This window comes from Pelmatolapia mariae, linkage group LG17 (assembly GCF_036321145.2).
Source record: "Pelmatolapia mariae isolate MD_Pm_ZW linkage group LG17, Pm_UMD_F_2, whole genome shotgun sequence".
In the NCBI taxonomy this organism is placed as follows: Eukaryota; Metazoa; Chordata; class Actinopteri; order Cichliformes; family Cichlidae; genus Pelmatolapia; species Pelmatolapia mariae.
This window is the reverse complement of record NC_086242.1, coordinates 25,474,249-25,498,192: the sequence shown is the minus strand read 5'-3', so window position 1 is coordinate 25,498,192 and position 23,944 is coordinate 25,474,249. Positions and strand designations below refer to the sequence as shown.

The 23,944-nt window shown below is 38.6% G+C and overlaps 1 protein-coding gene across 6 annotated transcripts in view; it reads right to left on the bottom strand.

Moving 5' to 3' along the window:
* mast2 (microtubule associated serine/threonine kinase 2) overlaps positions 1-23,944 on the bottom strand; it is a 155,781-nt gene that overhangs the window by 89,152 nt on the left and 42,685 nt on the right. The window contains exon 1 of one of the 6 annotated variants that reach the window (XM_063500924.1): positions 15,189-16,640. The exons of the other annotated variants lie outside the window; for them this stretch is intronic. Coding sequence (XP_063356994.1) covers positions 15,189-15,227 — 39 coding nt within the window. The 5' untranslated portion in view covers positions 15,228-16,640. Of the gene's footprint in view, positions 1-15,188; positions 16,641-23,944 lie in introns of those variants that run through there. 6 annotated transcript variants of the gene reach the window in all.

Sequence of the window (23,944 nt, the reverse complement as noted above, 5' to 3'; positions counted from 1 at the left end):
CCCCAAACGGGCTCTTAAAGTACAACACATGGCTGCTACATATTCAGCTACACAACACATCTAAAAGTTTAAGAAAAAGTCCAGTTTATACAGGGAGCTCAAAACTTAGTATTTGTACATGAACGCTTCTGATTTTAATCATATTTGCAACATAGCGTTTATCTGGACCATCAGAAACATGGCTATTCACCCATATATATGCATGCATAAGTTACCCTATGGGCTAAATCATGAACTCACTTTGGGTTTAGTTTGGAAAATAAGAATGAAATTTAAAGAAGCTCCAAAAAACCCCAATAGTTTTTAATGGTTATGATTAATGACGTTAATCATAGTCATGGTGTCATGTCACACTGTCCTGCACTGTTTTGTCGCTATATTGTATGTACGGCATACAATATAGCATGCATGTCACTAACAAAATTCTATATGAAACCACATTACTTTTTGCTTCATCAGCATTATAACGAGCCAATTTTGGAGTCTGTGTTGTACATTTTTGCGCTAGAGATCCCGGTGGTCTCAAGCTATATTTATAGGAGCTGTTTGCTCAACTAGCAGTAATGTCCAAAGCCAGAGCTCATTCTCTTTCTCTTACCATTTCCAAATATTCAGATATATGCATGTTTGAAGGAAAAGAATGCAATGCAGTGGTGCTTCTTCTCATCAAAATATAACAGAGGAAAAAGAAAAAAAACCAAAACCTTCAGCAGAGGGTTACCAAAACATACTAAATACCTACGACTCTTTATTTGTATATATTTGAAATGTGTGCTCTCACATCCAGATGCTGGGGTTGATGTGTACTCCCAGTGCCTCATTAGTGGGCTTTTATTTTTCCATGACGCAAAGTAGCCTCAAACTGTAAACTCTGAGCCATATTCAACACATTAAAGCTACTATATATAAATTTAATAGAAATGTCAGTATTAAAACTGCTATCTATGTGTCTCATGGTAGTACAGTAATATAGCCATGTGCAGTACTTCAAGTAATTTATCGTATATAATTAGATGTCTTTAAAAACACTAATAAATACTAAATTTTCATATTTAATTATTTAATTACTAAAATTATAGATACAATAGGTGCCAGCCTCAGTGTGAACCTGAGCTAGAAAAGCAGCTATGAGGGAGGGAGGTAGGGATGGATGGATGGAATAAGGGGTAAACTCTTTACAGAAGCATCTTGATAAAGACCCATCTCCAGATGGAAAAGTGCTCTGCATTGTTCCTTCAGGAAGTCTGATGTTCCTCGGATGGATCAATCTGACATGTAAGTGACAGTGAATGGGATTGATGACTGATGCTGGACTTATTTAAGCGCTGTGTGTTTGTTCTGTCCCTGTCAGTTTATCACACTCTACAAGTCAGTCAGTGTCCTTGAAGTGTCAACAAAAGAGACATTAGTGTAGCATTTCTTGTAGGAGAAGACCTGATGTGTGTCTGTGTTTGCGTTACATGCCTTTTATGTTCAGATGCTAATCAAGTCCAAGGCTGTGAGTTTGAGTCTAGACAGAGGCAGTGTGGCCTTTTGTTGTATGTCTGTGTCTGTTCAGGCTTTCCTGTATTACGTCTGCACACAGGATTATAATAAACAGCAGAGGTTGGTAGATATAAGAGAACATGACAGCTTTCTGACTGGAATTCAGACAGAAAAAGCTTCAACAATGCCACAAGCTTCCACCTATTCACATTCCCTAACCACCCATGTACACAAATCCTTGCATTCAATATTATTTTCTGACAAGAAGCCTCTGTGTGCTGAAATCTGAATCCACCCACACTTGACAAGAAGGACACATCTGATTACGACAGCGATGAGAAACTTCCACACCAGATATCTAAGTCTGGAAATAATTTCCCTGTCGACCTTCTGGTATCATTCCAACTGCATCAGCTGTTGGAATAACAGCTGATTGTCCACAAACACCATCTGCTCTCACAACCCCAGGGACTAACTGCTGGCCTGACACAATGTGCCATGGGTAATTAAATACCAGATTTGTGGTGCATTCTAAAACACAGAGGTTACATAAACAAATATGAGAAGGGGAAAAAAAAACAACTTTGCAAAAAGAAAATTCACGAAGGTTAAAATGGCAGCATAACCAACTGAGACGGAGCACCGATATAGGTCAAATATGCCTTAAAGAAAGGACACTAGTGCACCAAAAATCTTATGAACATGTTATTAATATAAATGAAATGTTCAAGTTGTGCTAAGAGGTTAAGATAAGATAAGATAACCTTTATTAGTCCCACGTGTGGGAAATTTGTTACTGTGGCAAATAAGGAATACTTTAAATAAAATCTACCCAAATAATGTGATAATGTTTCATCTGAAACAGAATTCCTCTGCTACACTGCACAGCAAATTCCATTGCTTACATATAATGATCAGCACAGATTGCAGTTTAGTGTTGGATAAAACATAACCTCACTTTAGTAAAGTTGGGAAAAGAAAAGCCAGACAGCTAATGAGTCACACTCCGGTAGGGAGGTGAGAGACCTAAAGTGCCTGACACCCAATCACTTTTGTTCAAATATTAAGAGTTTAACATGTCGGATGGTTTTTTTCTAGACACAAACAAAAACAAAATGGAACTGTGCTCTCGTCTCTTCCATAACTGAGATTGTGGATGAGACAATAAGTCAAACAGTGCTCTACATCTCTTTCAATTTCTTCCCACCCTCACCCCCCACTTGTCTCCGTCTGACGTCGTTGCACTTCAACACCAGAATGGCAGCAGGCTTGCCACCCTCCAGGCTTTGGCTTTTATCATGTTGAGAGGTGTATGCCCGCAGGACGACAGATAAAAGGAAGATGAAGGGCATGGAGGAGGAGGAGGAGAAGAAGGAGGAGGATGGTAAAGGCGAGAAAAGCAGGGTGGTTGTTAAACAATGAAGGTAAGGAACAGACTATATGCAACACAATAGACTGCATTACAATGTAGACAGAATGTTGATGATCTTAGATTCTTACTAACGTTAAGTTAATTGTGATTTTAAATGTAATTAATTAATATGTTCCTGTATATATAATTAGGTTGTTTTGTGTTGTTTTGACATTATGTGGGGAAAAAAGGCCCACCATGTCGTCCAATTCAGTAATCTTTTTTTTTCCCCAGAAACTTCTTAAAACAGAAACTAACATACAAATTCTTAAGTTTTAAAGCAATCTTTTTCTTACTTGGCACATAGCAAGACCCATTAGCTAATGACCATCATGGCATTTAACTCCGGAGGTTCCGGAAGCAGCTATCAAGGTTAATTTGAGGTCACATTTTAGAATTCCCGATACGAGTTTTGGAACTAGCGCGACTGCAGGGCATGACTGATAATTAGTAATTAGATATTTAGAAATTGTAACACTCAAGAACTTAAACTGGGAGATTTATGTGGCAATTTATGTATGTCCACAGAGAGCTTTCTTTTTGGTGTCCAAACCAGGAAAATTATTTAAGATGTGTCTGCTTTATTTGCCATAGTAATTAGTGTGAATGCTTGTAAAAGCATTCACAGTATTGTTGTTGTAATCTTTATTATTAGTGTGAATGCTTGTAAAAGCATTCACAGTATTGTTGTTGTAATCTTTCTTATTATCTATTATTCCATATTCCGTACGTTTTTTGGCATCTAACTCATTCAAAACCATTCAACTTAGAAAAACCATTCAAACACCGTTAGATTCCTCTTCTTTTGGACATGACTGCTTCTACTTTTCTCATTCATAACATTTATATTTTTAATTTTATTCAACTTTTTTCAACAAAAATTTCCCATGTATTTCAATGGGGAGACCCTTCAAATCCTCATTCAACTTAGTCATTTTCAAACTGTATCTACTTCCACATACATTGACATAGAGCCACCATTCAAACTTTAAAACGAAGACAAGACATTCAACTATTCAACTTGTATTTATCTTTTCAATATCTATTAGACTTTTTCTTCAGTTCCAGTTTAAGTTTCATGATGTTTTTTCAGCCGTTTCAGAGTTTATAATGGGTGTGTATGGGACGGAATGTTGCCGCTAGAGTGAGACAGCTCAACTGGCAGAGTGAGAGAAGCAAAATAATTAATCTTAAAATCTTTTTTAAAACTGCTGCTGTGTCCGCGGCGTTTGCTCTACAGGTATGATTTTACCCTCAAAACGTAGCCATCGCTGTCCTCTTTCATCCAATGTGTTTACTATTGTAATAGGTGTTATGGTTCTTTCATAAATGTCACCAATGTGCAGCCTCCTCCTTCCAACTCCTCCATAGACTCCAATGTTAAAATGGCTCAGAAAGTTCGTTTGAAAATCAGAAGAGCATGGTGTCTTTATACTGTCACCACGTCCATATAATAAACTCCACAGGCATGAAAACTGAGAATTCAGTAGACTAGACATTGCTGGCGCTCACGGTGAAAGAATTTTGTCAATACGACGTGTACTTTTCATTTGGGAACGATTTGTTTGGGCCTGACTTTTCTGTTCATTTTAAGCAGCAAAAGTGACGTGCATGTCTGTGAGCGTGTGTATGGAGCCATTGGGTGCAGTCACTATAGCAACCAGGCTCACACCTGCCTGCCTAACGAGCTCTGTCTCTCACTGTGCCAAGATTCATCTTAAACACTTCTCTTTCAACTGCTGCTGTGTCCACAGTGTTTCCTCTACAGATATCATTTTACCCTCAAAACGTAGCCATCGTTCTTCTGTTCCCAGCACCGTGTCTTTCAAAGCTCATAGATACAAACTTTTTAAACTGTGTGGATCCATGTGGAGGAATCACATTTTAGTCATTCAGTTATTCAAAGAATATGAACTTCTAATATTCATTCAGATGTTTTCTGACTCTAAATTTTCTTTTCTCATTTCTTATGTTTTTCTAATTTAAAATTAAAACATTTTCAGCTCTTTTCCAACTTCTGTGTGGTTGTCAGCTTTTAGCAGTTCAGCATTTTGGTTTTCAGGTGCAAATTTCTGTATTTTTCATCTCATTCAACATTTTTAACTTAAAATTCAGCAATTAATTCATTTCAGTGCACACATTCAGATTCAAGCATTCACACTGCAGTTTCTTCAGAAAATGCACTTTCTAGTTAGTGTGAATGCTTGTAAAAGCATTCACAGTATTGTTGTTGTAATCTTTATTATTATTATTATTATTATTATATCATATTCCGTACGTTTTTGTGCATCTATCTCCTTCAAAACCATTCAACTTAGAAAAACCATTCAAACACCGTTAGATTCCTCTTCTTTTGGACATGACTGGTTGTATTTTTCTCATTTATAACATTTATATTTTTAATTTTATTCAACTTTTTTCAACAAAAATTTCCCATGTATTTCAATGGAGAGACCCTTCAAATCCTCATTCAACTTACTCATTTTCAAACTGTATCTACTTCCACATACGTTGACATAGAGCCACCATTCAAACTTTAAAACGAAGACAAGACATTCAACTATTTAACTTGTATTTATCTTTTCAATATCTATTATACTTTTTCTTCAGTTCCAGTTTAAGTTTCATGATGTTTTTTCACCCGTTTCAGAGTTTATAATGGGTGTGTATGGGACGGAATGTTGCCGCTAGAGTGAGACAGCTCAACTGGTAGAGTGAGAGAAGCAAAAAAATTAATCTTAAAATCTTTTTTAAAACTGCTGCTGTGTCCGCAGCGTTTGCTCTACAGGTATGATTTTACCCTCAAAACGTAGCCATCGCTGTCCTCTTTCATCCAATGTGTTTATTATTGTACTAGGTGTTATGGTTCTTTCATAAATGTCACCAATGCACAGCCTCCTCCCTCCAACTCTTCCATAGACTCTAATGTTAAAATGGCTCAGAAAGTTCGTTTGAAAATCAGAAGAGCATGGTGTCTTTCCACTGTCACCACGTCCATATAATAAACTCCACAGGCATGAAAACTGAGAATTTGGTAGACTGGACATTGCTGCCGCTCACGGTGAAAGAATTTTGTCAATACGACGTGTACTTTTCATTTGGGAACGATTTGTTTCGGCCTGACTTTTCTGTTCATTTTAAGCAGCAAAAGTGAGGTGCATGTCTGTGTGCGTGTGTACTGAGCCATTGGGTGCAGTCACTATAGCAACCAGGCTCACACCTGCCTGCCTAACGAGCTCTGTCTCTCACTCTGCCAAGATTCATCTTAAACACTTCTCTTTCAACTGCTGCTGTGTCCACAGTGTTTGCTCTACAGCCATCATTTTACCCTCAAAACGCTGCCATCGTTCTTCTCTTTCCAACACCGTGTCTTTCAAAGCTCAGACATTTAAACTTTTTAAACTGTGCGGATCCAAGTGGAGGGATGACATTTTAGTCATTCAGTGATTCAAAGAATATGAACTTTTATTATTCATTCAGCTGTTTTCTGACTATAAATTTTCTTTTCTCATTTCTTATGTTTTTCTAATTTACATTTAAAACATTTTCAGCTATTTTCCAACTTCTTCTCTGTGGACGTCAGCTTTTAGCACTTCAGCACTTTTGTTTTCAGTTTAAAAATTCAGTTTTTTTTATCTCATTCAAAATTTTTAACTTACAATTCAGCAATTAATTCATTTCAGTGCATACATTCAGATTCAAGCATTCACACAGCAGTTTCTTCAGAAAATGCACTTTCTAGTTATTATTATTATTATATCATATTCCGTACGTTTTTGTGCATCTATCTCCTTCAAAACCGTTCAACTTAGAAAAACCATTCAAACACCATTAGATTCCTCTTCTTTTGGACATGACTGCTTGTATTTTTCTCATTTATAACATTTATATTTTTAATTTTATTCAACTTTTTTCAACAAAAATTTCCCATGTATTTCAATGGGGAGACCCTTCAAATCCTCATTCAACTTACTCATTTTCAAACTGTATCTACTTCCACATACGTTGACATAGAGCCACCATTCAAACTTTAAAACGAAGACAAGACATTCAACTATTCAACTTGTATTTATCTTTTCAATATCTATTATACTTTTTCTTCAGTTCCAGTTTAAGTTTCATGATGTTTTTTCAGCCGTTTCAGAGTTTATAATGGGTGTGTATGGGACGGAATGTTGGGGCTAGAGTGAGACAGCTCAACTGCCACAGTGAGAGAAGCAAAAAAAATAATCTTAAAATCTTTTTTAAAACTGCTGCTGTGTCCGCAGCGTTTGCTCTACAAGTATGATTTTACCCTCAAAACGTAGCCATCGCTGTCCTCTTTCATCCAATGTGTTTACTATTGTGCTAGGTGTTATGGTTCTTTCATAAATGTCACCAATGCACAGCCTCCTCCCTCCAACTGCTCCATAGACTCTAATGTTAAAATGGCTCAGAAAGTTCGTTTGAAAATCAGAAGAGCATGGTGTCTTTCCACTGTCACCACGTCCATATAATAAACTCCACAGGCATGAAAACTGAGAACTCAGTAGACTGGACATTGCTGGCGCTCACGGCGAAAGAATTTTGTCAATACGACGTGTACTTTTCATTTGGGAGCGATTTGTTTCGGCCTGACTTCTCTGTTCATTTTAAGCAGCAAAAGTGAGGTGCATGTCTGTGTCCGTGTGTATGGAGCCATTGGGTGCAGTCACTATAGCAACCAGGCTCACACCTGCCTGCCTAACGAGCTCTGTCTCTCACTGTGCCAAGATTCATCTTAAACACTTCTCTTTCAACTGCTGCTGTGTCCACAGTGTTTGCTCTACAGCCATCATTTTACCCTCAAAATGAAAACATCGATGTTCTCTTTCCAACAGCAGGTCATTCAAAGCTCAGAAATATATACTTTTAAACTGTGTGGATCCAAGTGGAGGGATCACATTTCAGTAATTCAGTGATTCAAAGAATATGAACTTTTAATATTCATTCAGATGTTTTGTTACTCTAAATTTTCTTTTCTCATTACTTAGGTTTTTCTAATTTACATTTAAAACATTTTCAGCTATTTTCCAACTTCTTCTGTGTGGATTTTAGCTTTTAGCAGTTCAGCACTTTTGTTTTCAGGCGAAAATTTCTGTATTTTTCATCTCATTCAACATTTTTAACTTAAAATTCAGCAATTAATTCATTTCAGTGCATACATTCAGATTCAAGCATTCACACTGCAGTTTCTTCAGAAAATGCACTTTCTAGTTTAAGTATGGGACAATGTATCATCATTGATAACAAATGAAATGCTTGCAGCATTAAATGTTCTTTGTCACATGTCTTCCTCTGAATATCTGGTTTATTGATAGACCAACAGGAAGCTGGCAGAACTTCTGTCGATTTCTCACACAGCAGTCTATTAGCAGCTCTGAGGATTGTCAGATAGTGTGGAGCAGCTGCACAGTCTGATTTTCTGGGCTTCTGATAAATAGCAGCTGCAGTGATTTCAGCAGCACAATGAGGCAAGGTCACAAGTTACTGCTCTGCTTAAAAGGAGTACAATATCGATTTACCACCAAGAGCAGAAAAACATAAGAATAAAAAAGATTCTGAGAGGGGAAATCAACAACAGCGGGGATGAAATGTTACTATAATTCCAGTGGAATTTATATGTTTGGATAACCCCAAACTTGTGTAAAAACCTTGTAAATTTCCTCAGACCTCAGGATGGAAATCAAGAACTTATTTCATATTATCTAACTGAAACCATATGCCTTCAACCCTATCAATTAATTTATCAAAGTTTTTTTGGTCAAAGGGAAATGTTGAATTATAGTTGACAGTTGGACATTGTTGCTTTACAAAATAATTATTTTCAGACAAAATGTGATTAGTGTATAGAACATATATAAAAATTAACTCATGTCTGCAAGTTTGTATTGTGCTTGGAAGATTTGCTTGAAGATTTTATGCCCGAACTACTTGAAGCAACTCTTGTTCAGCTTAAATTCATTACAAATCATTTCCATCTTTGTACCTGTTGTAACTTTGTTGCTAGTATGTTTTAAATTAAAGAATTATTGCCTAAAATAAGCCGCTACAACCAGCAATAACACTTCAGTGTTAGTTGGCACTAAGAGGGTTATCTGCTTTAACTTCATTCAGGAAAAAGCAAGTGGAAGGATATTCTAATATTTATATCACACACGTAATAATAGCACTGAGTTGTAGCTATTCAACACTGGCATATTAGCATCATGGAAAATATCCTAGATGTCTGAATCATACCTGGCTGACCTGTGAAGCTGCCTCATTGGTCTCCTTGATCAAATTCAACCTCAAACCGTACCAGCTGACCGAGCGCCTGCATGCCAGAGACCTCCTGTCCCTGTCTGATTTTTCATTAGCCTGCAGTACCCACAGACCAGCCATTGCAGAACACACAAGCACACTCAGAGGTGCTCTTGTTAGACTGTTCTGTTCCCAGTGAAACCAACACCCTTAAGAACTCCTAATCCATAAAGGAGATTTGTCTGTTTACTTTTAATTGGCTGGATTTTTCTGTCCATTAGCCTGATCTCCCTTTGCTTGATTTGTTTAATCTCAGTTTCACACCTATCTAGAGTTCCTCAACCCATTTTGGTTTGAGATTGTTCTTGGCCAAAAGGTAAAACTATCCACAGCTGGGAAAGGAAAGCAACAACAGATTCTCTCCATCGATTTGAGAGGCACAACCATCATGGTGTATGATTTAAAAACAAAACAAAACAGGAAAAGCAAGCGAGTCAGAACAATCAATAAACAGAAGCAAATAAGAGAAAATGTATAGCTAATCTGAATTATGCAGAAATGACTCCAACAAAGTATAAAGATGTCCTTAAAGTACACAAATCGTCAAACTGTGTAAATATAAAGAGACAAAACACAAGCAAAAGAAAAAAGAATTTGACGACAAAAGCAGAGATATAACGAGTTTTCTGGATTAAATCACAATTCTGAAAACTCATGTACTCCTCTGACTAAAAACTCTTTGGTGGACGAAGATTCCTCTATGCAAGAAAAACTGTTCACTCAAAAACCCAACATTGTTTTGGCCTGTTACATATACAAAATGACTATAAATGAGTGCCAAAAATATTAGTGTACATTGCAAACGGTAAAAAATACGTAGTGACTAAAAATAGCCTTCACAGAGATCGAAGAAACCTTTACTAGCATGCATTGTCTTTACAAGTGTCTTCATGCACATGGAGCTGGTATCTGTTTTCTGGGTCGAGATTAAGAAGAATCATGATAATGGCTGTTTTTAGGTGTGATTCTTTCCTTTTAAAAGACATTGAAATACAAAATAAGTGTGACTCACTACTTTTTAAAGACTGTAAAGTCTGTTTGCACTGTGTTGTCACTCTGGGTTTACAGACATTTTACATTGAGTAACTTAAAGTTATAAATAACTCACAAAAATATTTTACAGTCATAATTCTGCCTACAGTAGGTTTTGTGATATCCGTCCATGTGATTTGGGGGAATTTATAGGATTGAAATTTACAAAATTACCCATCTGGAGTTTTGCTCTCTGTCTTTTGAATTATTTGATGCTGAAACCTACGAGAGGAAACCAGCTGGTATATAATTTCACCATACCGTCTTTTCTGAACAAGAAGAGCTTATGGTGAAGAACAGTCTTTAAATTCATGCGACAGCAATTTTGAATGGAAGCTGATACCAGCTGATATGAGCTGCTTTCCTAGAGCTCAGACAGGCTGATGTCAGCACAGAGCCATGATAAAGATTCTTAATTTAAGACATAATCAGAGACAGACAGGCTTTTGTTTCAGTCTGCTGGTGTTGGAGTTCTGAATGGCAGAACTAATCCTATTTCTCAAATTACAACAGAACACATGCACACAGGGAAAAATACTCATTCTACACAGACAGAATTTGCATTATGCATTACACTGATCAGGGTAGAGGCAAGCTCAACCCTATAGCCCAACATCTGTGGAGCAATAAATAAAACATGTTCATAATAAAGACAAACTCAAACAAAAGTACTAATGAGCAAACACACTTTTATTGTGCAGTTAAACCTTACCCATCAAAAGTTATACGCACATTTTACCACAACCATATGTACAGCAGGCCAACAAGGCCTTGCTGGTATTATTGAAGCAGAGACTTAAGACAGCTGTATTAATGGCTATAACTCACCAACTCCTACATATTCACCCTAGAAAACAACACAGAAACACCAGAAGACAGCGAAAAGAATACCGATCCGATTCGATCCACTAAGCTTAACATGACAGCTATCTGTTTGACCTTTCACCCCGACCACATTTTCTTTTACTATCTCTAACCCAGCAGTCAAGTAGGTGACCTGTGCTCTGTGTTTGGCTTTGAAAGATCACACTACCTCATAGTTTCAGGCTGACAGTGGCCTGACGAAAGGCCGACTGCCGACCTCAGGCTATATATCTTATCTGACTGGGAAGCTAATAAGAGAACACGTGCCTCACAAGCCAGAAAAAGGACGCTGCTCACACAAACCTTTAGTGTGTTTCTGAGGTTCCTACAAAGTAAAGTCTTAAAGATGTTAACGAGTCTATCCATTTATTTGTCCGGAAATTTTCGTTTTAATACTATTCATACACTTCTGCATTACATCTACTCAGTTACATTTAAAGACTTTTATGTTACTACTACTACTAATAATAATAATAATAATAATAATAATAATAGTAATCATAATAAACTGCTATACCAAAAAGAACTTCACAAATGTAAATAAATATAAAAATATAAAATCATCATCATTATCTCACAATCTAACATTTGATTGCTCCCTGAGAAATTGTTTAAGACAGTAATAAACAAGATTGTAGACAGACCAAAGTCACTGTTGTTAGATATCCTTTGTGAGCTCTTATTTCACCAGCTTAACTTCAACTTCTGTATTTTTCTAATGGTGGAAAAAACGTGCATCTTTATTCCAGTATGTACTTCAACAAACAACTTTGCTATTAAAATGCTTTCCCTTTCAGTGGCCACCCTGACATTTCTTCCAGTGTCATTATAAGCCTACAATGTCCCTTTCAGCAACCTTTTGAGCCATGATGGTTTATTTTAAAACCCAATTGTCTAATAGTCTCAAAGAAAGCTCCAGATATTTATCGCTTTAAAAGATGACTGACCTTTGGCCAGAATTTCAACTAAATATATCTAAAAAGGCATGGTATTTCATGATATCATTCTTTCTTTTCAGCGGATAAAGGATTTTGATTGTAATGACCCAATTACATTTCCTACAGCACCACAAATCAAATTAACATGTTAGCTTCAGCACTGGTACCATTAAAGAATGAGCAAACACACACTACAGCCTCTAAGGGCCACAGATTCGGACTGCTGGTGTCATTAACACTGGGTTTTGTGTTGCTTCCTGTTTCATTTTGATAGTCTTTCGTCTACTATTTAGTTTCATTTCCTTTATCTCACTATTTCCTGATTTGTCTTACCTGTTCCACTCTGGTGTGCCCCATCCCCCTGATTAGCCCTAATTTGTCAGTTAGTATAAAATGCCCCAGGCTCCGCACATCCTTTGTTGCGTTGTCTATTATCCTACATACTCCCAGCCAGTTGTTTAGTATTGTGGATTCAGTTTAAATTCCCTGTGTTTCTTTTTTGTATGGACTCTGTTGTTTTAAATAATCCACCTTTTAAATAAAGGTGCTTTTTCAGTTTGTTCAGCGAGTCTGGTTAGTCTACATTTGGGTCCATGTCTAGCAATTCATGGCAGCTGGTTGTGCTTTTAATCTGTCCAGCCGACAGGGTTTGTATCCAACTGTGGGCACCCAGCCATAAAGAGATTTACAGAGAGTAAACATGCCAGAGGACATCCCTTCCAACAAATATACCCAGCCCAGACAGAGCTGCTGTGTGCAGATGAACAAATGAGCAGTTGTCAGTTTTCGGTTTGTCAGCTTGGCAAAATTTTCACATAAAGACAACCATACAGCACCATTGTTACCCTGTCATTTCCTATGATGAGACGTAACAGTGAAAGAGTAAAAGTCTGATTTAAGGATGAAGCCTTAAACCACTGAACCTCACAAACTATCAGCTCTCGATTTCTGGTGAACATGAGTGCGTAAAAACTGGTTAACTGGCGCTGAGGGAGAACATTGTTTCATTAGTATTTGTCAACATTACAACAATGTCAGTATTAGTTATTGATCTCTACATGGAAATACTCGAGTAGTAAATTATGTTGTAGTTGTTCGAGTATAACACTGTGTGCAGTAATAAAAGCATACTGGTCGTTGACTGTCTAGACATTGGTGTTATTTAGAAAATCCTTTTATATCAATAATTCAAAACCATTTTAGCAGTGTGTTCAATTAACCGATTAACTGTTGTTCACAAATAAAAGCACTAAAAAGCTGTCAGTGACCTGACACTACAACGCTGTAACGTGGAAAACAAAGTTAATCTCAGCAAATCCAGGTTGTCACTCCTTACAAGGTGGCCTCATTCAAGCCCTACTTCCTCTCGACACAAAGCTATTTAAACACCATAAATACAGTACTAGAACACCGTTTCATCACCACTGTATGCAGAACCTTGTGTCCTCATTTCTCCTGGAAATTTAACAGTGTAAGGCCAGACCTGAAGGAAAAGAGCTAATCTTAGACTAAACCTGTCTCTAACACATGCATTTCTCCTTGGCCTCTCTGGTTTAGGATGTAGATGACACCATCTGCTGACTCAATATTTCTCAAGCTTCTTTTTCAGCTTTTCAGCCGTGTGCGGGAAAGAAGGAAAAACAATGCAACGAAAAACTGTATCTTGGTTTACTGGATGAATCTATTTTTAAATTTTTTTTTTTTCAAGTTGCGAAAATCACATATCTGTCGCTGTTTACATAGCCAGAAATTCACATTTAACAGAAATGTGCATTTAATTGTTACATTTGCCTTCAGCAACCTTCCTGTTCTATAGCAACGTAATGATAATGCAACCAGCTGGCAACCAGATGAGTCGAGTCCCCTCAAGTTATACTCATTGAGAAAGACTCATTTAGCTTGATGGCAACATGCTGGCAATCTGTCTGCTTTTATAAATGAGGCAATTATTTGCAAACCTTCACTCTGAGAATGACTGCAGTCAGTCCACGTAAGACTGCAACTGTTTGCAGAAAGGTTGCCTCCTATCAGCCAATCTGTGCAACCGCCTTGCAATCAAACATGGTCACAAGTGTGCAACCCCCCTTAAACTCTCTGTAAGCAATTAGTCACCACTAGCTGCAATCACTCCCAGAGTGACTTCAATGTAATACAAACACCAGGCAGCCAACAATGTATTTTTTTCTTGTAGATGTCAGGAGGTTGCTGTCCTATTTTTAGTCATGTGACTGGGCCATTAGCTTGCACTGAATTAGCCGATTTAATTCAAGTTATCTCAGGATGGTGATGCAAGAGGTAAGCCCTCTTTGTTCATAGTCTTCCCAAAGTATTTTAATTTACTGCAGTATCGATATTTGTTGTCCCTGTATCAGTACAATATCACCACTCAAGATGCTCCACCCCTAAAACTGACAAGGTCATTTGTAGTGGAAGAATGAACCTATACATAATTGGGTTTGACAACACAAGCAGGGATGTTACATGATTTTACATAGATCTATGTAACCTGAATTAATTTGTTTTTAAAATTCATTCAAATGGATGATAGACACTGTCTGGTCTAACAGCAGGATCAGTTTTCATTCCATTTCACATTGGTAGCCTTAAAGTTAGTAGTTTAGATTTTAGACTGATGTTCTTACTAATAGAACATGGAGCTAAAAGATAACAAAACTCTTATATAGTCCTTCATATATTAATTGCTTGAATTATAAATGGTTATTATTTAAAGGTGTGACATAAACCTGACAGGCTGTCCACATTCTGAGTGCTATGATACACAATTGCTTGTTATTGTTCACTGAGCTGTTGCATCATTTACCGACTTCCACCAGAGGAAAAATTGGATAGGCCTGGTGATATGGTTTGCGGATCTGTTTAAGTGAGTATGAAAAAATAATGGTATATTGTGATGTGATAGGTCAGTCTCTGTGACTGCTTGGGTGCATGTTTGAAGAATGCAGCAGCATCAAAACTGTGCAAAGAAATCTTCATATTCAAGTATTCTGAATCTCTCCTTTCAGTGCAGGACAGATTATCTCTGCAAACTACAAAGAAATAATATGCTCTAGTCTTAAGTTAAAAAAAAATGCACACACACACATACAAACAGCAAAAAAAAAGCACTAGAAGCCTACCTGCAGGCCCCTGCGTCTCAAAATACTTGAGTCATCCATGATAATGCGAGGTTAGGTATCTTTTGTTTTCAAAGCAACAAAGTTCAGGCACGTTCTAGGAAGTCTGTCCATATGGAAGAGGTGAGATCAGAGCCTCCACCCTTCTTTACTGTCCGTCAAGCCTTTACTCATCAGGTTGTCATCGTTTTCCATTTCAATCAGAAGCTTTACGAGTCCTGTTTTTTCTCTGAGACTTCACTGAGGTGATCGGTTTCAGGTTTCAGTGCCAAATAGATGGGATTCAGTCAATAAGGTGGATAAAAATATGTGTGTGTATATATAGATATATATATATATACAAAATCCAAGGCTGTTATACTAACTGTGGAGGGAAAATAAAAGCACAGAAGACTGGTCTAATGTTGATGTCTTCCATTTCTTTATCTCTTGTGTGTATTCAAACTTGTTGTAGAGAATGGTGAAAGCTCATCCTCCGTATCTTCCCTGCATGTTCCATTCATTTATTCAGCACTGGACACACCCCTCAGTTTCCCAGAGTGTACAGTGAGGCGCTCAGCTCCTTTTTTCTGGTTTCTGACTCTCCAGTCTCTTCATCTGTCCTCCTCCGTTTGCCTCCCACCCCTAAGGCACTAGTCCAGAGGAAACTCTGCTCCTTCCATTATTCATGTGCAGCTTGCAATAGAAATTAATGATGACGATGAGGCCTCAGGGGGTGGACAGAGGGAGGGGAAAGAGAGACTGAAAGGAGGCAAAACATAAATGGGAAGGCACCAGCTTGCTTGCCTCTGGCTTAATTAGAGCTGAGCTGTAACAAGGTCCCGAAATCACTGCAAAATCACAAGCAGGCAAGCAGGCTTCCAGAGTTTCTTTCTATGGGGGGATCAGTCAGGCCCTATGTGCTCAACCTGCTAAGTGACACTCAATCCAGAGTTAGAGAAAAGCCTGCTTTTCCTCAATCAGTTTTATGGCTTGAGATTAGAAAAGAAAGACACACAAAGCTGTTACACTCACCAGACGACACAGAGTGTAGACTAAAAAAAAAGTGTTTGTTTGCTAGCAGTGATTTACTAAGCAAGAAGGCACCTCGCATCCATCTCCATGCCAACCAAAAGGGCCAGATTCCATACAGTTAAAGCCATAGGGGTCTCGCAGACACGCACACAAGCATCCGCCACACACACAACCCCATCATGCATGTTAGTCATCGCTTCATCTCTGCCGTCCTCTCCTGCACCTTCTCCTGCATCTTTCAGTTTTCAGTGTTTCTCCAAAAGGCTGTGGGGAGGAGGAGATCCAGATCAGCTGAGAGTAGTAACACAAGGGGACGAACAAGGCAGGAAGGATGAGCGTTTCCTTCTCTGAGAAGAACAGATGAGGATTCTAAGAGGATTCCTTCCTTCCTCTTCTCTTGTCTTCTGTTCCTCAAATCTCTGCGTCCCCTCTGTTGTTGCCTTTCTTTGCTCTCTCTGATGTGTCAGTATGCTCACATGCTCCAGCTCCTCCCTCTGTTCTTTTTCCACAAGCTCAACCTCTCTCTCTTTCTCTCTCTCTCTGCAGAGGCGGCCTATCAGGCACAAGCAAGAGACAGAGGCTTTGCTCACAATGAATGGAGCGAGGACAAGTGCTCCGCCTCCCTCTCCACTCGTGTGCGCTGTGTATCCGTCACTATAACCTCGCCTGGTTCTAACCAAAACAAGATGCTGCCTTTGCACCTTGCAACACGCACGCACAGAGCAATGTGTGCTTAATGTATCATTATTTTGTACACATGAATTAATCATGAATGCACTGATCAGAGGTTTTGGATGATTACTTTTTCACACAGCTCTTTTTTTAATTAAAAAAAAAAATCCCTGATGGCTTGTATGTAAAAGTATGTGGACACGCAAACATACACCTGTCTTCACCTGTGCTTAAAGCCATAGGCATTAAAGATGCTGATATTACAGCCACCACTTTTCTGATCTTACAAGAGCTTGGAGCTACGACCAAAAGCATGTAAGTGAGCGTTTATAAAGCTTCACAGCGTCTTATTTTTCCCTTTAATATTACATAAAAAGAGTTAAAAAGGAAAAAGTATTTTATCTTGTGTTTTAAGATGAAGATGAAAAGAGGGTGGACGTAAGCAAACAGCCAAGGAAACTTTCAATTTCTTTTCAGAGAAAGAAAATAAAGGTCCAACCAATCAGTAAAAATTAGATCAAAAAACTGATCACAATAACTGTCACTTGTAAAAGTTTACTTTTTCTGGATATATCTTGTTTTGACAGATTTTGGTAAGTGACACCGGAACACTATTTTTAACTTGTGATCCTCCTCCACAAACAAGAGAGACGCAAAGAAGCGAAAAAAAACCAGGAATGGGGACAAAAAAGTGATGGAAGCATAGATTGAACTGTAGAGAAGGCAGAGCGTCTGGAGTCCTCCTACACGCCACAGAGAGCGATGTACTGATGACTCACAAAGACATGAGAGATTGGTAATGAGAATGAATGGATGGTTTGAATAACCAAGCAAAATAAAAAAAAAAACTGGCCTACAAACGATGCAGAAGAGAGAGAGAGTATATGTCTGCTGGTGCATGCATATATATACTGTATACAGCACAAACACAACACTGACCATGGACAGATTCGTCTGTTCAGCCACTGCTATGTGTGTAGAGAGAGATCAGACCCTGAGTAATCCGTATCAAACTGAGCTCCAGCAGCCCTGTGTGGGCCCCTATCCTCTGGTCAAAGCCCTAGTGTTAGTGAGTGCAAAGGCCAAAGGGGCCACACAGAGGAATGTTCACTTAGCCACAAGACTGGTGGACAGTAGCCCACCAACTGACTGCTTGTGTAGTGGACTGGATGCAGCTTGGCTAAAATTAAAACGCATACAGAGACACTGAAATGAAAGTAGTCTAGCATGTGGGCACCTACACTCACACTTACTCAGTCCATAAAAATGTCCCAGTGTGAGGTTAGAGGTCAAGGGCAATAAAGGCATGACACACATGCCTATTATTATCCTGTTTCTACTACATTATCCCTATAATACTCTGATTTACCGTAACATTGCATCCAGCACCCACAAACTCACAGGAACATTTTGTAAATCAGCTACAACATGAACATCGTATTTCACCTTCCAACCAGATGCCAGACTCATCATGATGATGAAGATGACATAATCAACGTGTCTTTCAACATCATACTTCAGGACACAAATTAGAATTATTAAAGCTACAATTATTAGCTTTTATTAATTGAGCTAGAAATGTTAACATTTGGTTCACTCAAGTAAAAAGTCTCACACAGTTACACAAGTAGTAACATTAATATGACCAAGTATTTGTTCCTATTAAGTATCTGTGAATATGAATATTTTATTAAATACTGCTAAGTACTTAGCAGTATGTACCTACCCATTTATTAGTCGGCATGTACTTTACTGGTAAGTATTACATTTTGATACTCGAAAACTGGGAAATCTGCCTTGAACCCATATTTATAACATAATCCAGTGTGTAACAGTGACCTATGCAGTGGGGCTGGGCAGAAAATTAGTAAGAAGTTGCGTAATTATAAATTTAGTTCACCATTTAGGAAGATTGTTTTACAGAACCTGTTTTCAGTATAACCTCAGAGATTTTTGAACAGAAGGTTCTGACTAATAGCTCTGGGCCACAGCTGACTGTAAAGAAATCTGTCTACCAAATACACAAGATTTAACAAAATTTGTGTTGTCGTCAAGTTAATGGGCCATTGCAATGTGGCTCAATCAATAGACAATATGAAATCATGTTATTGATACCTGATATTTCGTGTTAAATTGGCATCGACTCTCATTCTGACGTTGAGGGTTTGGAATACAGGCTGTTGTGCCAGACACGATGGTCATCTTCTTTGTATAATAAAGGAGCTGAGATAAAGAGCTCCTGTTTGTGTTGCTTCATTCATCAGCTTGATGGGTCGGTCTACTGTTAGTCAAACTGTCCTGCAGCCAGCTGGCTGGCTGTCTGGACAGCAGCCTGACGGATATCTCAAGAGTCATGCATGTGTATACAGACACGCTGAAATAAAACAATCGGAGTAAATGAGTTTCAGGGGAAATAAAGTTAATGCCAGGAAATCAGTCACAACAATTATATAAACACAATACTACATTTGTCCAGTGCAATAATGGACAGTCCTAAAGAAACAAGCAATTGGAAGATTAATAGAAAAATAAAAGCATTAAAAGAGAGCTGTAGAGAAAGGTAGCATACAGCACTATGCAACAGCCCCGCCTGAAAAAATGAAAACTATGAAATGAGTAGCAGGATGACAGCTCTGTGTGTGTGTGTGTGTGTGTGTGTGTGTGTGTGTGTGTGTGTGTGTGTGTGTGTGTGTTCTGCATTATGCAGACAGGTTGCGTGCTGTTCTGTCTGAGCATTGTGCTGACGGTGTATTTGGATGTGTGTGTCAGACAGGACAGCAGGAGAAAGCTCAGTCTGAATAAATTAAACATGAAGGTGTTTGGCACAGGATGAAGAATGTGAACACAGTGTTATTCAACTCCATCAGTGACAGGAGGCAGAGGGTGCAATTTCCACAATAATAGAGACCAACTAAAATGCGCACACTTGAAAGAGCTGCGATCTTACATAACCACAAAGCTCTGAAATCACTTTTCAATCCAGCTTTGCCTTTCAATGCACCACTTCTTTATCATACACAAAGCTGTTCACAGCTGCTGTGCTTGGCTTAATAGCTCTACGTATGGAGATGTGGTTCATTTGGTCCAGGTAAGAGAAATCCGGCTGAACAGTGTGCTTTTCTTTCTTTGCTTAATCTCTTCTGTAATGACCATGGTTTCTTTGTTTTGCTGTGAGATGGTGACATCATTTTTGGGTTTCCTGAAGTCTGAGTGACTGGTCGACTTATTCTTGATTTTTACAGATGGTTTAGAACAATGTGATGATGCTCAAAGCAGATGAAAGCTAAAGAGAAAAAGCGAATGAAGAGAGGGAAATAAGAGCAAGAAAGATGTGGACACACAGCCGTTGCATAAAGCTTTGTCCCCATCGGGGCATTGATAAGAAAATGCTGAGTAAGCCTGAAAAGGCTTTACACTGTGAGAGGGAGAAAGGGCAGATGAAAGAGAGGATAGAGAGAACTAGGGTAGAGGCACAGAGTGCAAATTAAGACAAAGACTAATGTGGCCTTTCTTCCCTTCAAGTGTCAACTTTTGCATGTAAAGTGGATTAAATGAAATGTATGATTAGAAAGTGGTAGATAACATAATTAGGAACTACAGAAATGAAGCGGTCTGGGAAACACAGAGTAGCTGTGCGTGGCTCCAGCATGGCTCAAGGACCATCTGTGTGTAATGCTACAGCTTTTGAGTCACTTGTGCAATTAACAGTTTCAGGTTTGGATTATTAATCACTGGATAACTGTGCACTGACAATAAGTACTCTGAAACGGATTTTAATTTTATCTTGGCTCTTTTTTAGATTATCTAAATTGAATGTTTATTTTTTGTTATTTGTCATTTTCTCTATGCTACAGTAAATGCAACAAGAGAACTAAAGATGTTTTAAAGGATTCCAATATGAATGTTTACATTCAACCACTAATCCCAAGGGAAACAGAAGCAAAATATTTAATAATCCTAAATAAGATCCAGAAGGCTCTGTTCTCTGTCCAGTCACACTCTACAGTCATTTCAAGGCTCTCAATAAACGGCAGAGGAAGCCAGACTCCAGTCCTCGAGATAAGGGCTAAAGCTAAACTTGACTATGTCTACTGTCAGGGGTAAAGACATAGTGAGAAACAAGCTCTTGATAATACAAAAATCCAAATGCACACACACAGACACACAGCTGAGGACTGTTTTATCAGGGGCTCGCCAAGTCAAATCTTCTCTCTGTAACCTGCTTTGAATTGATCTCTATCATGCAAAATGTGCTTTGGCGTACTGTGCAACTATAGTTGGCCAAAAGGTTACACTGACGTAAGATATCGCTGTGCATCTTTATGTATGTAAGTAGGTGTGTGCATGTGTGTAAGTTCAAACTCAGTTCAAAAGACTGCTGGCGACTGCAGCAGCTCTGGCTCAAAGCACAATACTGTGTGTGTTTAATGTCTGTTCAGTCAAGCCACAACAAACAGCAACAAACACTGCACCCTGTTTCAAAGCGATGCTATGTTCCTAAAGACAGACATGCTGTTCCATCCTGTTCCTTTTTCAATGCACACACTGACCTTTTTTTGGACTTTTATTACCTTATTGTTATTGCAGGGCCTTTATCTTACAACATAACCTGCCCTGAGGCTGCTGTTGTTGTGGTTTGGTGCTATACGGCAGTTTCACTAAGGACCCATTTATCTGTGCCACAATGGTCACTTCGCACGCAAACAGTCATGTCGCCACATCTCTGTACTATTTCTACCAGTCCCGAGGGCGCTAATACTCATTGCTGTATTCACCTGAATGACAGGTGAATACAGCAATCAGACAATCCTACCAAAGGGTGCCTTGTGCCAGCAGATGGGACATCACTTTTGTTGCCCATAAACCGTAACTTATATGTACCCTTTTCCCCTCAGTACCACTTCAGAATGCAAGCTGTCACATTAATGGACAGGTATGCACAAGAGCGAAAATGCACAACTCTTCTCTCTTCATAGATTTTATCAAAGTACATGAAATCCTGCTTGTTTATCTTTCCCAAACCCTTCAACACACACCGGTGGATATTTGCCATCTTGAGTTTGTATGTATTAAAAAAATGTTTTTTATTTAGCTCCATTACAGGATCTTCATTTCTCACAGGCTGCAGAGAAGTACTGTTGAAATTTTTACAAGTAGGGCCCGAGCCATATTCTGCACAATAATACTGCTCGTCTGAAAACAAGACAACACACAATCATTTCTTGCAATAGGTACAACTAGAAGAGCACTAGGACTGACATTCAGACGTCTGGCAGATTGAAAGCATACCCTTTTAGTGGAACCTACATTTACATCCAGTAAAAGTAAGAAAGATGCTTTACTAAGTCGTACTGGACTAAAGTCCTCGGTTGCTTTAATGTTTGGGGCAGACTAGAGTCTGGCATGACCCCGAATTCATGTAACAGTTCATAACAGAGAGACAGAAAGAGAGGATGATACATGAGGCAGGTTGACATATAAGGGAGGATGACAAGATTGCAGGTAACACAACACAGCACACAAGCTAAATTATTCTTTGCACATACTTTTACACTGGAATATTTTAATCAATCTGTTGATGACATTTTTAGTTTGTGCATTAGCTCTAATTGGAAGATAAAGAAAAGCCACAAGTAAACGGAAAGAATTAAATACTAACACAGGGATTTCATTCCAGGAAGAGTTTCCAAGGCTCACAGCAAAAAGGAGAGATGTGGAAGAAAAACAGATCAGAGGAGGCAGGCAGGGAGGGGGAGCTGTGTGAGATGGAAACACAATTCAATTTCCTCTCCGTCATCAGAGATGGAAGATACTGTCAAAACTGAATTACCTCATCCCAAACAGAACAGGACATTGTTTGAATGTATTTGTTAATGTAATTGAAGTGCAGGAAGCATCCAGCATAATGCTACACTGAAGCCTACGTCATTTCTGATAAAATACAAAACCAATGATACTGTGTTATCATTACTTACCTCCTCCTGCCAGGCAGCTCCATATCCAACACCCTTTGTCCAATATATTCACTTCGCTCCACTGACCATGTCCACTGCTCTTTCTTTTTCTCCAAACTGCTCAACCTGAGCTGTCCCTCTGATCTGCTCATTTCTAAGATGTCCTAAACCTTCCCTTGCTTCTATCCTTAAATCACAAATCAGCCCTGACATTTGTCTGCACCCACTCACCCTGCCTGGACTCGTCTTCACCTCTCTTGCGCAGTGTCCATTGCTTTGGATGGCTTACCCCAGACATTTAAACTCATCTAACTTCATTACATCTATTCCTTGGAGCTTCATTGTTCCACCCGTCTCCCTCACATTTACACACTTTTGCTTGCTCTTCTCTCCTGTGCATACTTCCACCTCTCCAGGCTTTTTTCCACCTGCCTCCTAATCTCAGTACAGATCACGATGCCACTCAACAATTTTGAGTGCCTTTAAGGTGATGCTTTACCTCGATTATCCTTATTGAACCTTTGTTACTTATTATGTTCACGCTGTAACCAAAGCATTATTATTATTGTAGTCTTGTAAATGTTTTCCGATGTGAAAAGAGAATTAATCGTCTGTATCCTCTAGTTACTGAAGCACAGACTCAGTTGAGGTTTCTGGTTTTCATTTTCGGACTCCTTTTAAACATTTTAGCTTGTAAATGACATAAAAGCTCTAGGCAAATGAATAAAGTCTGCTATTAGCAGACAGAGTGAGAGAGGAAACCAGATGACCGTGAGGGGTAAATGACTAGACTACACCTAACATACCACTGTTGGCAAGCATTGCAAGGCTTTCTATTATAATGAAAATCTAGACAAGAGCAGACCACATCAATCTGACTTATTATAATTGCTGACAAGGCTTAAAAGTTTACTCTCTCATTGTGCAAATGGCTTTTATTGTTATAAGGCTGATTTAAAACACCTAAGTATGCACATTCAGGACAAAGAGAAGGAAGTGAACAGGAAAATAACACACAAACTGCCAGCAGACTAAATCTGATCATTGATTTTCTGACATTTTCGGACCCAAAAATGTGACCTGTTATGCAGATTATGTCGTCGTATATCGTAATCAATG